The 15,326-nt window shown below is 38.0% G+C and overlaps 1 protein-coding gene across 1 annotated transcript in view; it reads right to left on the minus strand.

Annotated features, from left to right (window-relative positions):
• Positions 1-15,326, minus strand: part of LOC113271010 (P2R1A-PPP2R2A-interacting phosphatase regulator 1) — a 48,023-nt gene that overhangs the window by 6,557 nt on the left and 26,140 nt on the right. Inside the window, exons 6-11 of the mRNA XM_026520672.4 lie at positions 11,007-11,050; positions 10,849-10,903; positions 9,318-9,407; positions 8,835-8,923; positions 8,167-8,228; positions 3,578-3,666 (exon numbers count right to left, since the gene is read on the minus strand). Coding sequence (XP_026376457.3) covers positions 3,578-3,666; positions 8,167-8,228; positions 8,835-8,923; positions 9,318-9,407; positions 10,849-10,903; positions 11,007-11,050 — 429 coding nt within the window. The remainder of the gene's footprint in view (positions 1-3,577; positions 3,667-8,166; positions 8,229-8,834; positions 8,924-9,317; positions 9,408-10,848; positions 10,904-11,006; positions 11,051-15,326) is intronic.

The following is a 15,326-nucleotide window of genomic DNA, read 5'->3' on the forward strand; positions in this document are numbered from 1 at the left end:
ACCAATATTACACGCTATGTTAACTAGAATTTAAATAAACACTTGAAACAACAATAACAAAAAAAAAAGAAAAAATCAACCACAAAAAATATCATGTAAAATTTAGAACTACTTTGGTCTGAAAACCACTTAAGAAATGAAAAATCATTTAAGAAACAGATCCTCCCAGGGCACCTGGGTGGCTCAGTCGGTTAAGTGTCTGCCTTCGGCTCAGGTCATGATCCCAGGGTCCTGGGATCGAGTCCCGCATTGGGCTCCCTGCTCAGCGGGGAGTCTGCTTCTCCCTCTCCCGTTCCCCCTTGCTCGTGATCACTCTCACTCTCTCTCTCAAATAAATAAAATCTTAAAAGAAAAAAGAAACAGAGCCTCCCAATACAAAAGCTCAAAAGGCAACAGACTGGAAAACCAACTACAAAGTCCTTGAATCTGAGCATATTATAGTAAGTTGTGGCATCCTGGAGTACAGCTAAAACAATAAAAACTAATTGAATAGAGTGAAAGGAATTGTCTGAGTTGAAAAGACATGCATTCAGATTGTCAAGATTACCAAGATTTATTGATTAAAAGCTCTTTATGAGACGCCTGGGTGGCTCAGTCGGTTAAGCGTCTGCCTTAGGCTCAGGGCACGATCCCAGGGTCCTGGGGCTGAGTCTCGCATAGGTCTCCCTACTCAGTGGGGAGCCTGCTTCTCCCTCTGCCTGCTGCTCCCCCAGTTGTGTGCCCACTCTCTCTCTCTGACAAATAAATACATAAAATCTTTAAAAAATAAATTAAAATAAAAGCTCTTGAAACAACTGAGTAGCAGTCCCACTCCCATTGTTCACTACCTCCATCCTTGGTCTTTGTACCTGAATATTTTGCAAACCTTTTTTTTTCTTTCGCTCAAGTGTCAATAATACATGAGGACACTGTCTGTCCATGATCTACACTTTCAGCAAGGAACATCACTGCCGTCACACCTCAGCTCAGGAGGGCCCCCATGTATGTTCACAATTGGTCCACTAAGGGTCTGGCAAGTATAGAAGCTGAATTACAAAGGCAATATTGATAGTTCCCTTGTTCTTGGCCGATTTGTAGAATCCTGTCCCAGTTTCCAGAGACTATCAGGATCCCAGTCATCTCATAAATATTCATTTATTCATAGGTGAACAAAATCTTCCCCTACATATCTAGCCATGCTAATCAATTCCATTGGGGCCACTGTCAAACAATTCTCTTTTTAAAAAGATTTTATTTATTTATTTGAGCGGGGGGGGGGGGGTGTGAGTGAGCGAGAGAGAGAGAAAGAGAGAGCACACGAGCAATAGCGGGGGGAGAGGCAGAGGGAGAGGCAGAGAGAGAGGGAGAAGCAGGCTCCCTGCTTCAGCAGGAGCAGGGAGCCCCAACGTGGGGCTTGATCCCAGGACCCTGGGATCATGACCTGAGCCGAAGACGCTTAACCCACTGAGCCACCCAGGTGCCCCTGTCAAACAATTCTTGATGTAATAGTCTTTTTCCCATGTGGGACATACCTACATCCCATTTTTGTCATTCTGATCATTTCTAATGACAAGGAAAAACTTTTTATAAATATTTTAGATAACCATTCCTATTTCATTAGCTGAGGAAATTTAAACTAATTCTGAACTTCATGAGGATACATTTCTATTTTTCAAAATGCTAATGCTATCCTCAATTACTTAAAGTACTCACTTTAGATTTTAAATTTTTAACACATAATTTTTCTTATTCAGAAAATCCTTAAGACTTTTGAATAGAAAATTGGGGTTTAAACAAACATTTGTAGTCCTTAGGGAACAACTGAAAGTATATGATTCTTGCAGAAAAACTCTAACATATTAAGCCTTATTTAATCAAATCAGTAGTTATGATGATGAATAAAAAGTAATTCATGGAAATGTAAAAGACCACAATTTATCAACATTGTCTTTTTTCCACACTTAATTAGAATACAAAATTGATCAGGGATAATCAGGTTAAGTACAAATTGAGTGAAGCCCAATTACATATTATTTTCTTGCTATTCAATCACCTTTTTACATCTTGTTTCCCCTACCTATTCCTTCCCAACAAATTAAACATCCAAGGATTCATGTGCAAAATAGGCAATCCTTGTATCAGCAAAGTATAACTAGCTTAGTTTTAAAAACTGCTCTAAGATAGGTGATTTTTCCTTACCAAGAGGAAACTAGCAATTATTGAAAATATCATTAGGAACTAGCATGGGCATTCAGCACATAACCTAAAAAATTATTTTACTTGTTGATTAATGGAACAATTATATTTCATCAGGACTTATAATTTTATCTACTCACTCATATAAATAAATAGTTTTCACTTATGTTTTAAAAAAATCAAGGTGCAGCATGTTTCTACACATTAGCAGCTTGAAGACATGATTGTATCTTCAATATAGTTCTTATTTGGAAAACATCTTTGAAGGTATCACTACATTGGTTTTAAGGGCATACACAGCAATTAGATATGCAAATTCTGTAGATAAATAGTATTTTAGGAAACTAAGAAAATAAGGTAATAAGAAATAGTTGCTCTAACTTGTGTGAGAGAGGGCGGGGGGAGGGGGGAAGAGAGAAGCAAACGTGTTTCTCCGCTGGTGAGAAGGTCTTGGGATGGGTGAATCACTTAGTTGAAAGTTCATCTACTACAATAAATGGAGAATGAGAATCAGAAGATCATATGGGAGATTGTGACAGTGCTGATTCTAACTGGTGAATTACAAGAAGATCCCATACCACTATTGTTTCCATCAAGAATATCTAAAGATAGACTAGGAGAAGAAAATGCCATTCGTCAATAACAGAATGCAAAAGATCTCTGTGCCCTCGGCTTTGTCTACAAATGAACACAAAATATGTGAAGCAAAGAACTGGCACTAGTTACAAGAGCAATTTCACAAGAGCAGTAAAACAAAGCCAACAGTAACATTAAATAAAAACCTATTCACAACATTTCCCATCTTGATTATTAAAACATGCTTTCTTGGCATGCTTTTCAATAATACGCTCAGCCTAACAAAGCACAGAAAAATCCAAGGAAGAAAAGATGGGCAGAAGATGACTTTTTCCTAAGCTTGCATTTTTATATTTTCTCTAATACCCCCCCTTTTTTTTTTAAAAGATTCTATGTATTTGAGAGAGAGAGGAGCAGAAGAGGAGGGAGAGGGAGTGGGAATCTCAAGCAGACTCTGTGCTGAGCTCAAAGCAACCCCCGCCCCCGACGCTGCAACAAGGGGCTCGATCTCACGACCCTGAGATCACGCCCTGAGCTGAAGCCAAGAGTTGGACACTTGACTGACTGAGCTGTCCAGGCACCCCTTCTCTAATACCTCTTAATCAAATGCCAAGACCCCACTTCTAAAAATGTATCCAGCATATATTAACATCACACATAAATGTTAGGGAGAAGAACTAAAGTTAATAGCATTCATTTGGGATATTAGTTTTATAACTTCTAAAATATTTAATAATACTTCTGAATTTATACAACAGTAAGAATAGATTTAAAAAGCAAGTGAAAAATGGCCAATGAATGTTTAAAACCTCATGTTAATACTCACCGTATCAGACTGTTGAGTAGTATCAGAAGAAAGCTTGCTGGTTGTGCCTTGGAAAATTTTCTTTGGCTGATCTTCAAATGTCATTTCACCTATGACAAAAAAGCAGATCAAAGTAGATATGTGTTATCTAACATGCTTTTGCTTTTAATTGTAAAAGTAAAACTTTTTCATTGCAAATACTTTAAGATACATAAAAACAAAGGAAAAAGTGTTATATCCCCATTACCCAGAGATAACCACTTTACAGTAAGTCCTAAATATGTGTGTGTACACATGATTGTTTTAAAACAAAATTTGATTTGTATCATATATAATACCAATATGTAACCTTTTTGTTTTTAATGATTATAATTTTCTCATATTAGTAGCTAAATTCTACAACGTGATTTTATAGGGTTATGTAGTATGGCCATACCATAATTTAATCTCATTCCTTATTTTAAATGTTTAGGTTGTTGCTATCTTTATTTTGCCAAACATATACAATAAATAGACCAATTCTTTTATAGCAGACAATGAACAAAATAAATGCTTTTAAAGATTAAGGAGACAAATCTAATCTCAAAAAACTGCACTGCTGTAATCTTTACATCAAAGTAAATGCTAAAATCTGCACATTATTACACCATCATGTGATAACAGTGTCTGAATGAGAGAAAACTGATGTTCAAGCCCATAACTCATAGGGTGGAATTTGAATGATAAAACACAAAGGCCATCTACTCATTAAAAAATATCCCTAGGAGTAGGGACACCTGGCTGGCTCAGTCGGTACAGCATGTGACTCTTGGTCGTGAGTTTAAGCCCAATGTTGGGTATAGAGTTTACTTCAAAATAAAATATAGGGGGCGCCTGGGCGGCTCAGTCGGTTAAGTGTCTGCCTTCAGCTCAGGTCATGATCCCGGAGTGTGCTGGTGACTGTCTCCCTCTCCCTCTGCTCCTCCCCTGCTCACACACTCTCTCTCTCTCAAATAAATAAAATCTTTATATATATATATATATATATATATATATATATATATATATATATATGGCGCAATATATACCTCGCTAGAAATAGAGATTCCACAGACCTTCCTTAGGAGTATAATCATGGCTCGTAAAGCTCAAAAGAGGTCTGGGTATCCTGTCCCACGCCAGATTACAATTACACCATTATGGAAAAACTACTCATCTTTCCTTTTGGGTTTAAATTAAAAGCTAGACATATCAAGACAAATTCATCATATAAAAAAATTGAAATTTTCTTTGCCGAAACCATTATTGTAAAATAATCTTTATAGCTGTCTGATTTCTGCAGATTTCTCAGAATTCCCACTTGAAGCCTTATTTGCTCTTACTTCTAGTGGAAGTAGGTATAGCTTATCACCATACAGCACATCTTCATGTGCTTGGAGATCCTAACTGCTATCTCATACTCTCTCCCATTTTATATCGTCCTCGTTCTTTTTTCTCCCCCACCCAAGACCTCTTTGGATTTTTTATACCTTCTTTCCCCACATTTCATTTGTATTAATAGGCTCCAAATAAGACACCATTTGTTGTTTCCCAAATGGATATTCATATTCCCAAACAGATAAATAAAATTAAATTTCTGTTTAATCTGTTACTGTATCTAAAATTCCACATGAATTTTGACCAAACTTGTACAGGCTGTGTTTGGAAGGGTCTGACTTAAAATACAGACTATGTAATACATATAGAATTAGTTTTGGAGTTCTTAGGGGATACCTCAAAGAAAGGAGGCAGTCGTCCTCCAGAGTAACTGAAAACCAGGTATGAGACGCTTGTGTGAGACATGCCACATCCACCAAGATACTGGGCAGAAACCAAGTGTATTGTGTGAAAATTATAATACAAAAAATTTTTTAAATCATAAATTCTAAGAAAATTCCAGGAATTTTCAATGTCATAAAACGTTTTATGTGTAAATGTCTTAAAAGGAGAATTGTTTTTATTTTTTAAAATATTTATTTATTTATTTATAAAGATTTTAGTTATTCATTTGAGAGAGAGACAGCCAGCGAGAGAGGGAACACAGGCAGGGGGAGTGGGAGAGGAAGAAGAGGAAGAAGCAGGCTCCCAGTGGAGGAGCCTGATGTGGGGCTTGATCCCAGAGCGCTGGGATCATGCCCTGAGCCGAAGGCAGATGCTTAATGGCTGAGCCACCCAGGCGCCCCTATTTATTTTATTATTTTAAAAAAGATTTTATCTATCTATTTGTCAGAGACAGCACAAGCAGAGGGAGTGGTAGGCAAAGGGAAAGGGAGAAACAGGCTCCCCGCCAAGTGAGGAGCTAGATGTGGGACTTGATCCCAGGACCCTGGGATCACAACTCGAGCTGAAGGCAGACGCCTAACCAACTGAGCCACCCAGGTGTCCCAAGATTTATTTATTTTAGAGAGAGAAAGCGTGCAAAAGGGGAGAGGGGCAGAGGGAGAGGGAAAGAGAGAGAGAGAAGCAGACTGCTGAGCGTGGAGCCCGACGAGGCATTTGATCTCACGACCCTGAGATCATGACCTGAGTCAAAATCCAGAGTTGGGACGCTCAACTGACTGAGCCACCCAGGCTCCCCAAAAGGAGAATTATTTTAATTTAGTATAACACTGTCTTCAATTCAAGCATATTTTATTTTACAGATTTATTTTTTTTAAGATTCTATTTTTAAGTAATCTCTACACCCAACATAGGGCTTGAACTCACAACCCCGAGATCAATAGTCACACACTCCACCAACTGAGCCAGCCAGGTGCCCCTAAGCATGTTTTATTTTAAATACTAAAATGACTCCAACTTTCTAACAGCTCTTAAACTTAATATATTTAAATTTAATTTAACACTAGCCGCTAACTTCACAGCACATGCAAAAGACCCCTGAGCTAGGACATTGATCCATCATCACAAAACAAAGTGCTTAGTTTGAAAGAGTGTTTTCCGGAATTGATCCAGTCTTAGTCTTAGAATATAATAAGTACATGCTGAGTTAGATGTGTTGTTTGGGTAGCTCAATTTTTATGATCCAGAAATTGCACTACTGGGTATTTACCCCAAAGATATAGACGTAGTGAAGAGAAGGGCCATATGCACCCCAATGTTCATAGCAGCATTGTCCACAATAGCTAAATTGTGGAAGGAGCACCATATGCATATGCACCCCAATGTTCATAGCAGCATTGTCCACAATAGCTAAATTGTGGAAGGAGCCGAGATGCTCTTCAACAGATGACTGGATTAAGAAGATGTGGTCCATATATGCAATGGAATATTACTCAGCCATCAAAAAGAACGATTTGCTACAACATGGACAGGACTGGAGGAGATAATGCTAAGTGAAATAAGTCAAGCAGAGAAAGACAATTATCATATGGTTTCACTCATTTATGGAACATAAGAAGTAGTAAGATCGGTAGGAGAAGAAAGGAAAGAAGAAAGGGGGGGGTAAATAGAAGGGGGAATGAACCATGAGAGACTATGGACTCTGGGAAACAAACTGAGGGCTTCAGAGGGGAGGGGGGTGGGGGAATGGGATGGGCTGGTGATGGGTAGTAAGGAGGGCACGTATTGCATGGTGCACTGGGTGTTATACGCAAGTAATGAATCATGGAACTTTACATCAAAAACTAGGGATGTACTGTATGGTGACTAACATAATAAAAAAATTATTAAAAAAAAAGATGTGTTGTTAGGGCAACTGCCATTAATTAATCCAAAATACATGCAAGATTGAAGTACATTTCAATTTCTTTCCCTATAGTCTTGCTCTCCTCCTTCCTCTTCTCCTCTTTTTGTTCCCCCTTTTCCTCTTTTTTCCTTCTCCTTCTTCTTTCCTGTCTTAATGAATTTTTCATAAATACACATTTTAAAAGTTTAACCTCCTTTCCTATTTATCAATTTTCCCTCCCTGTTATAGTTAAACTCAGTAGTGGTATTAACAAAAAAGGAAGAACAACCTAGCTTAGTGAGGCAGGGTTGAGAAATAGGTTCCAGGGCTGTGGGAGTTAAAACACAAAACAAAACAAAACAAAACAAAACAAACCCCTTCTGTTTTTCCCACTACTCTTTTATTACTGGGTAGGTGGGTCATTTTCCATATATTTAACCAAAATTAACCCCCATAAAGAAGTGAAACATCAGAGAACACATACCTTAGCATATATTTTTAGTGTAGTAAGTGGATCTGATTTGTGTCAACTTATTCATATGATGTCAACAAGTAGGTGTGGCGGCAGCCAGGGCAGGGGTTGAGATTCAGTGGAGTATTAGGACTGATTCATTCTCTTTGTTCATTCATTCATTCCCCACCTTGTTTCAGGAAGTATTTAAGGCAGCTAGCTTGGTGAATTACATAATGAAAATCATAATAGTTGACTAAACTGGAATTAAATTCCTCAATTCACACTTATATGGCACTTTATAGCTTTTAAAATTGTCTCTACACAGTTTTGAGTAAAGCGAAAGGCCTCTAATAACTTATTAAATATATTTTAAATAAATCCTTTAAAATAAATTTCTTATAACACTTGATTTTGTATGATATTTTATAAAAATAATTTGAAGTTATATTTATTTTTGCTGGTAGATAAAAGTACCTTTTCTTTTTAATGGTCCACAGATACTTGGTCTAATAATGTTGGTGGGGTTTTGACTTCTTCTAAAATAAAATTATGACAATCATTACAAGAAAAAATTTGAACAAAATCAGCTATGACTATTTCATTATAATAGATCTAAGGACAAACACTAAAAAAGGACTGTGTAGTATCACATCGTTTCATTGCTTTTCTCTAAATCTGGGTTAAAAACAGGAATGCCTCAGGACAGCAAACTGTCTTGTAATTTACAAGGATTCAGATTCTCTGAAATTGCGGGGGGGGGGGGGGGAAGCTAGAAAGACCTACAGTTCTGGCTGTGACTCGCCTCGAATCAAGGTGAAGATCTTGGGTAAATGAGCAGGTACAGTTGTTTACAGTTTAAGAATTAGCTCTGATCCTTATCATCAAACTTGGGGAGGAAGACTATGTTCAAACGGGGCTAATGAATTACTGATTCTTCTTGTGTTCGCATGTTCTCACATGTTCTTAATCACTTGATTCGTTTCAAAATACAAAATAATAAATCAAAACAATGGCATTGTAATTTAGCTAAAAACACACGACTTCTTTGGTTGTCATAGAACCTGGAGCTGTCATTTCTTAAAAGTTTCTAAAATTCTTATTTAATAAGCAACTTGGTATATTTTCATACAACATAAACTTACATTGTAAATTGTCGCGTAGGACTGGGAATAGGACTTGGAGGCAAAGTGGTGCAACTCACACAAGTTTGTAACGATGGAGGAAAACATTGCTAAAACCAAATTAGAACAGAGGTTTTAAAACCACCACTCTTCTCAGAAAGCAGATCAGTGGTTTCCTAGGGTGGGCAGGGGGTGGAGGGAGAGGATATTAAGTGCAAAAGATCACGAGAACATTGTTTAGAGTGTGGGAACTGTTCTATATCTTGATTATGGTTACAGGATTGCACACAATTATGAAAATTGATCAAATCATATACTTAAAAGTTGGTGACTTTTGTTATATGTTAATAATAGTTCAAGAGATGAAAAGGAAGGGAAGAATGTCATTTAGAATCAGAAGTCCTATGGCAAAATATGTCCCTCCAAAATGGGGGGTGGGTGGTGAAACACTAATATTTTATCAAAATTTCAAGGGACACAGATTCTTAGGCTCTCCTTTCTTACCTTCCCAATCCCCCTGGTGGGAGGAGCTGCTGGGGATACTGGATTTAAATTGATGCGCTTTGAAGATGGTTTCTCTAAATCATTGTCACTCTGTGAAAGCAGAAAGCAGTGTACCATTGTATCACCAATTGCTTACCTATCACATACTTAGGGAGATAGCTGCTGCACGGGGAAGGGAATCCCTAGTGAGTCAGTGGTTGTACCATCATGAGGAACTCCTATCATTCTAAAGCAAGCAGGGAACCCAAGATTCACTTCACTTTCTCCTTTTGGGAAAGAGAGCTCATGGCAAGTTGAGAGGCTTCCCTAGTGTCCCCAAAAGGCTAGAATGTGAGTATTTGATATCGAGCAATACTTACTAGTATATACACAAATCCTAAATTAAAATTTTTCTCTTGGCATCTGACCTGTGCTTTGTTGTTGAAAACTACAACACTATGTCCAGGAAACAATCAAAAAGGATTTGGTTAGCACTAAGATACAAATGCGACAGCAAAAATAACTACAGCTATAAAAAATGTTCATAGATTTTATGTGGACAAAATCAGTACAGCATAATTCGGACTTTAAAATGTGCTCTTTTCTAAGACACGGTACAGTTATGTTACATGTTCCCTTCCTCTCCCTAACACATCCACAGATTCACTCACTTGTGCCAACACCTAAAGTAATTAGAATTGGGTCGGTTAAGGGAATCCAACAGCATCTATAAATTGTGTTAACACCAAACATGAAAAGGGGCAGGCTTCAGAGGTTATCTAGTCAATTTTCAGGACCTACTCCTAAATCAGGGATAGATGTCCATCTAAGGCACTCAGGGCTCAAAGGAAAATAAGATGTCACTGTTTCTGTTGATGACCCATTTCCTAATCTAGTAACTCCCCAATCTGGACACTGACATCTAGCGAGAATCTCTTCTACCCAAATATCAGCTCAATTCCCAATCATTATCTGAGATGTCCATGGAAAAGAACCCTAAACATCGCTCAACTTCCACAACGAAGTAATCATAATGTGTACAGAGACATTAAAAAATGTTAGCAGGGGATGTAACTAAATTCCAAATATGTTCAAATTAAAGGTCACATGTTAAAATGTTAGTGGGAGTATATGTGTTACAGGCATAGAAATGTAGTATTTATCCAGGGAACCCATTGTCTGTGGTTTGAAACTCTAATACCTAGTTAATAAATTATGTAGAAAGGAATGAAATCATTTACTGTTTTGTCATTAAAGCAATTTGAGCAGCAGAACTGAACTTTTCTTAGACTGACTAGGACAGAGAGGAAGCTGGTCCGCAACAACAATGGTTTTGTATCAGACAACTCTTTACTTTCAAATGATGTCAGTTATTTTTATGAGTAAGTCATCAACTGTTTCTTAGGAGCAATCAAGAATTATGCAGTGTATAAATTTTAGTTTCAAATGAGAGTTTAGATTTCTAGAAATTGCAGCAAAACTAGGTAGTGTCAATACTGAAAATCAGTAAAAATTTCAAATTTTCTATAAAATTGAAGTGTTAATACCATACCAGGTTCAAACTTTCTTCCCAAGACCGACTTATCCGTATTGCAGTTTGTACTTCCCTGCAAAAGAAGAGATATCAGTCCTGGAGTTTGCCTAACTAAAAGAAAAGATGTAGCTGAATATAGAGATGATCAGAATAGTAATTCAAAGTACACTACTTACCATTCATGCATTGCTTCTCTAGTTACTAAATTCATGCCTTCTTCCTGAAAGGCAGAACGTGAGAATAAATGAATACTAGATCTTATGGTTTTACAGAATTATTTCCTTTGGTTGTACCTTTATTATTATTCACAGGGCTATAGAAAAGCTACAGTATAAACAAATCTCTAAACAAGTGTCTAGTTCTCTACTACTCATTGCTGCACCTACTACACCAAAGATCTATTACTAATGCGTTACAGCACATCAAATATGCAGGAACTTTTTGGATGAAAAACTTTGTAGCTTTCTTCATTCAAAAGAGCAAACATCAAACATTCATTATTATACTGTTTTTCGTACCATTAATACTACGGTATTAATAAATATTATTCACAGTCCAAAGCAAACTAAATGTCTATCAGTATCGGTTTGTTCAACTAAAGGATGGTGCAAACATGATTTATTTTTATTTTTATTTTTTTAAATATTTTATTTATTTATTAGACAGAGATAGAGACAGCCAGCAAGAGAGGGAACACAAGCAGGGGGAGTGGGAGAGGAAGAAGCAGGCCCATAGCGGAGGAGCCCGACGCGGGGCTCGATCCCACAACGCCGGGATCACGCCCTGAGCCGAAGGCAGACGCCCAACCGCTGTGCCACCCAGGCGCCCCTGATTTATTTTTTTAAAAAAAGATTTTATTTATTTATTTGAGAGAGAGACAGCACGCATGAGAAGGGGGTAGGGGCAGAGGAAGAGGGACAAGTAGACTCCCCACTGAGTAGGGAGCCCGACGCAGGGCTCAATCCCAGGAGCTGGGGATCATGACCCAAGCCAAACGCAGACGCTTAATGGACTCAGCCACCCAGGCACCCCTATGTGCAAACATGATTTAAATCTAGTAATTGACATTGAAAAACATGTATTATATATTAAGTAGAAAAAAACTCAGATGCTATTTATGTCGAATTATAAACAAGAGATGTTCAGAAGGATGTTCACCAAAAAGTTCATAGTACTTAGTGAACTTAGTGAGTAGGGGGATTTAGGGTAATTTGTTCTTTCTTTCTTTGTATTTTACCATATTGTGCTCGCTTTGGCAGCACATATACTAAAATTGTATTTTACCATATTGTTTGACCTTTTTTTTTTATAAACGCAAGTATCATTTCTCATGTAAACAGTTATTTAAAAAATAACCCACATGTGGAAAGATATCCTGTGTTCATGGATCAGAAAACGTAATATTTTTAGGATGGCAACACTACCCAACATGATCTACAGATACAATGCAATGCTTATCAAAATCCCAGCGGCATTTTTTGCAGAAATAGAAAAACCCATCCTAAAATTCACATGGAAGAAAAAATAAAATTCACATGGAATCTCAAGGAGCCCTGAATAATCAAAACAATCTTGAAAAAGAAGCTTAAGTTTGGAGGACTCACACTTCCTGATTTCAAAACTTACTATAAAGCTACAGTATTCAAAATAGTGTGGTACTGGCATAAGGACAGACATATAGATCAATGGAATAGAATAGAGAGCCCAGAAATGAACATCCATGCATACAGTCAAATGATTTTCCATAAGGGTACCTACCAAACCATTCAACGGGGAAAGGATGGTCTTTTCAACAAATGGTGCTGGGAAAACTGAATATCTACATGCAAAAGAATGAAGTTGAATCCTTTCCTTACACCATGTATAAAAATTAACTTGAAATGGAGAAAAGACCTAAACATAAGACCTAAAACTATAAGGCTCTTATAAGAAAATATAGGGCAAAGGCCTCATGAATTGGATTTGGTAACGATTTCTCAGATATAATACCAAAAGCACAGGTAACATAAGAAAAAATAGATAACCTGGACTTCATAAAATTTAAAATTTTTGTGCATCAAAAGACACTATCAAGATAGTAAAAAGACAATTACAAAACTGCAGAAGATAGGGGCGCCTGGGTGGCTCAGTCAGTTAAAAGTGTCTGACTCTTGATTTTCCCTCATATCATGATCTCAGGGTTGTGGGATCAAGCCCCACGTCTGGCTGTGCACTCAGTGTAGAGTCACTCGAAGACTCTTTCTCTCCCTCTCCCTTTGCCCCTCCCCACCATGCTAGTGCTCTCTCTCTCTAAAATAAATAAATTAATTGGGCACCTGGGTGGCTCAATTGGTTGAGCATCTGCCTTTGGTTCAGGTCATGATCCCAGGGTCCTGGGATCAAGCCCTGTGTTGGGTTCCCTGTTCAGGGGGGAGTTTGCTCCTCCCTCTCAGTCTGCCACTCCCCCTGCTTGTGCTCTCTAGCTCTCTCTCTCTCTCTCAAATAAATAAAATCTTTAAAAAACTAAAATTAATTAACTTAAAAAATCTTTTTAAAAAAGAATTGAAGATATTTGCAAATCTTATATTTTATATATCCAGAATATAGAAAGAACTCCTATAATTCAACAAGATAAATAACCTAATTAAAATAGGAGCAAAGGACTTGAACAGACATTTTTCTGAAGAAGATATACAAATGGTTAATAAGCATGTGAAAAGATGTTCAACATTTGTCATTAGGGAAACACAATTCAAAACCACAATGAGCTAACACTTCACCTTACTAGGATAGCTATTATTTTTATTTTATTTTATTTTAAAGATTTTATTTATTTATTTATTTATTTTAGAGAGCACAAGCGGAGTGAAGGGCAGAGGGAGAGGGAGAAGGTAACTCTCTGTTGAGCAAGGAGCCTGATGCAGGACTTGATCCCGGGACTCCGGGATCATGTCCTGAGCAGAGGGCAGATGCTTAACCAACTGAGCCACCCAGGTGCCCCAGGATAGCTATTATTTTAAAATGCAGAAAATAACAAGTGTTGATGAGAATGTGGAGAAATTGGAACTCTTATACATTGCTGGTGGGAATGTAAAATGGTGCAGACTCTGTGGAAGACAATTTGATCGTTCCTCCAAAAGTTCAATATTGGGGGCGCCTGGGTGGTGCAGTCGTTAAGCGTCTGCCTTTGGCTCAGGGCGTGATCCCAGCGTTCTGGGATCGAGTCCCACATCAGGCTCCTCCACTGAGAGCCTGCTTCTTCCTCTCCCACTCCCCCTGCTTGTGTTCCCTCTCTCGGTGGCTGTCTCTAATAAATAAATAAAATCTTAAAAAAAAAAAAAGTTCAACATTGAATTACCATATGATCCACCAATCCTGTTCCTGTGTATATACCCAAAAGGATTAAAAAAGGGACTCAAACAGGTACTTGTACATCAATGTTCATTAGTAGCACTATTCACAAAAGCCAAAAGGTGGAAACAACCCCAGTGTTCATCACCAGATGAAGGGATTAAAAAATGTGATATAGGGGCGCCTGGGTGGCACAGTCCTTAAGCGTCTGCCTTTGGCTCAGGGCGTGATCCCAGCGCTCTGGGATCGAGCCCTGCGTCAGGCTCCTCCACTGAGAGCCTGATTCTTCCTCTCCCACTCCCCCTGCTTGTGTTCCCTCTCTCCCTGGCTGTCTCTCTCTCTGTCAAATAAATGAATAAAATCTTTAAAAAATGTGATATAAACATACAATGGAGTTATCATTTAGCCACAAAAAGGAATGGAGTTCTGACACATGCTACAACATGGGTGAATACTATAAGCATTATGTTAAGTGAAATAACAAACACAAAAGAACAAATATTGTATGATGCCACTTTTATGAGGTACCTAGAATAGTCAAATCTTCATAGAGACAGAAAGTAGAAGAGAGGTTACAAGAGATTGAGGTTAAATAGGAAGTTACTGCTGAATGGGTATAGAGTTTCTGTTTGGCATGATGAAAAATTCTGGAAATGAAAAGTGATCATGGTTGTTCAACGTTGTGAATGTACTTAATGACACTGAATTTTACTCTTAAAAATGGTTGAAATGGCTTTAAGAAATTGCACAGTCCAAATTCATCCTGGTGAGTGTGTGTGTGTGTGTTTTTATCCATTTGAGAGAGAGAGAGAGAGAGAGAGAGAGAGAGAGAGAGCACAAGCAAGGGGAGAGGCAGAGGGAGAAGTAGACTCCCTGCTGAGCTGGGAGCCCGATGTGGGCCTCGATCTCAGGACCCAGAGATCATTACCTGAGCTGAAGGCAGATGCTTAACCATCTGAGCCACCCAGGCGCCCCCATCCCGGTGTTTTTAAAAACATATTTCACACATAATAAAGTACCTAGGATAGCGCTGGGCAAATATGGTGCTAAATATCATGGGGAACATGAAATAAGCAGATGAGCTTTCCCTAAAATGGCCTAGAATCACATTTGAGAGACATGTTTTATACACATTAAGTTGGTGCTCTTGCAAGTAAGCATAATCA

The sequence above is a fragment of the Ursus arctos genome, chromosome X (genome assembly GCF_023065955.2).
Source record: "Ursus arctos isolate Adak ecotype North America chromosome X, UrsArc2.0, whole genome shotgun sequence".
Classification (NCBI taxonomy): Eukaryota; Metazoa; Chordata; class Mammalia; order Carnivora; family Ursidae; genus Ursus; species Ursus arctos.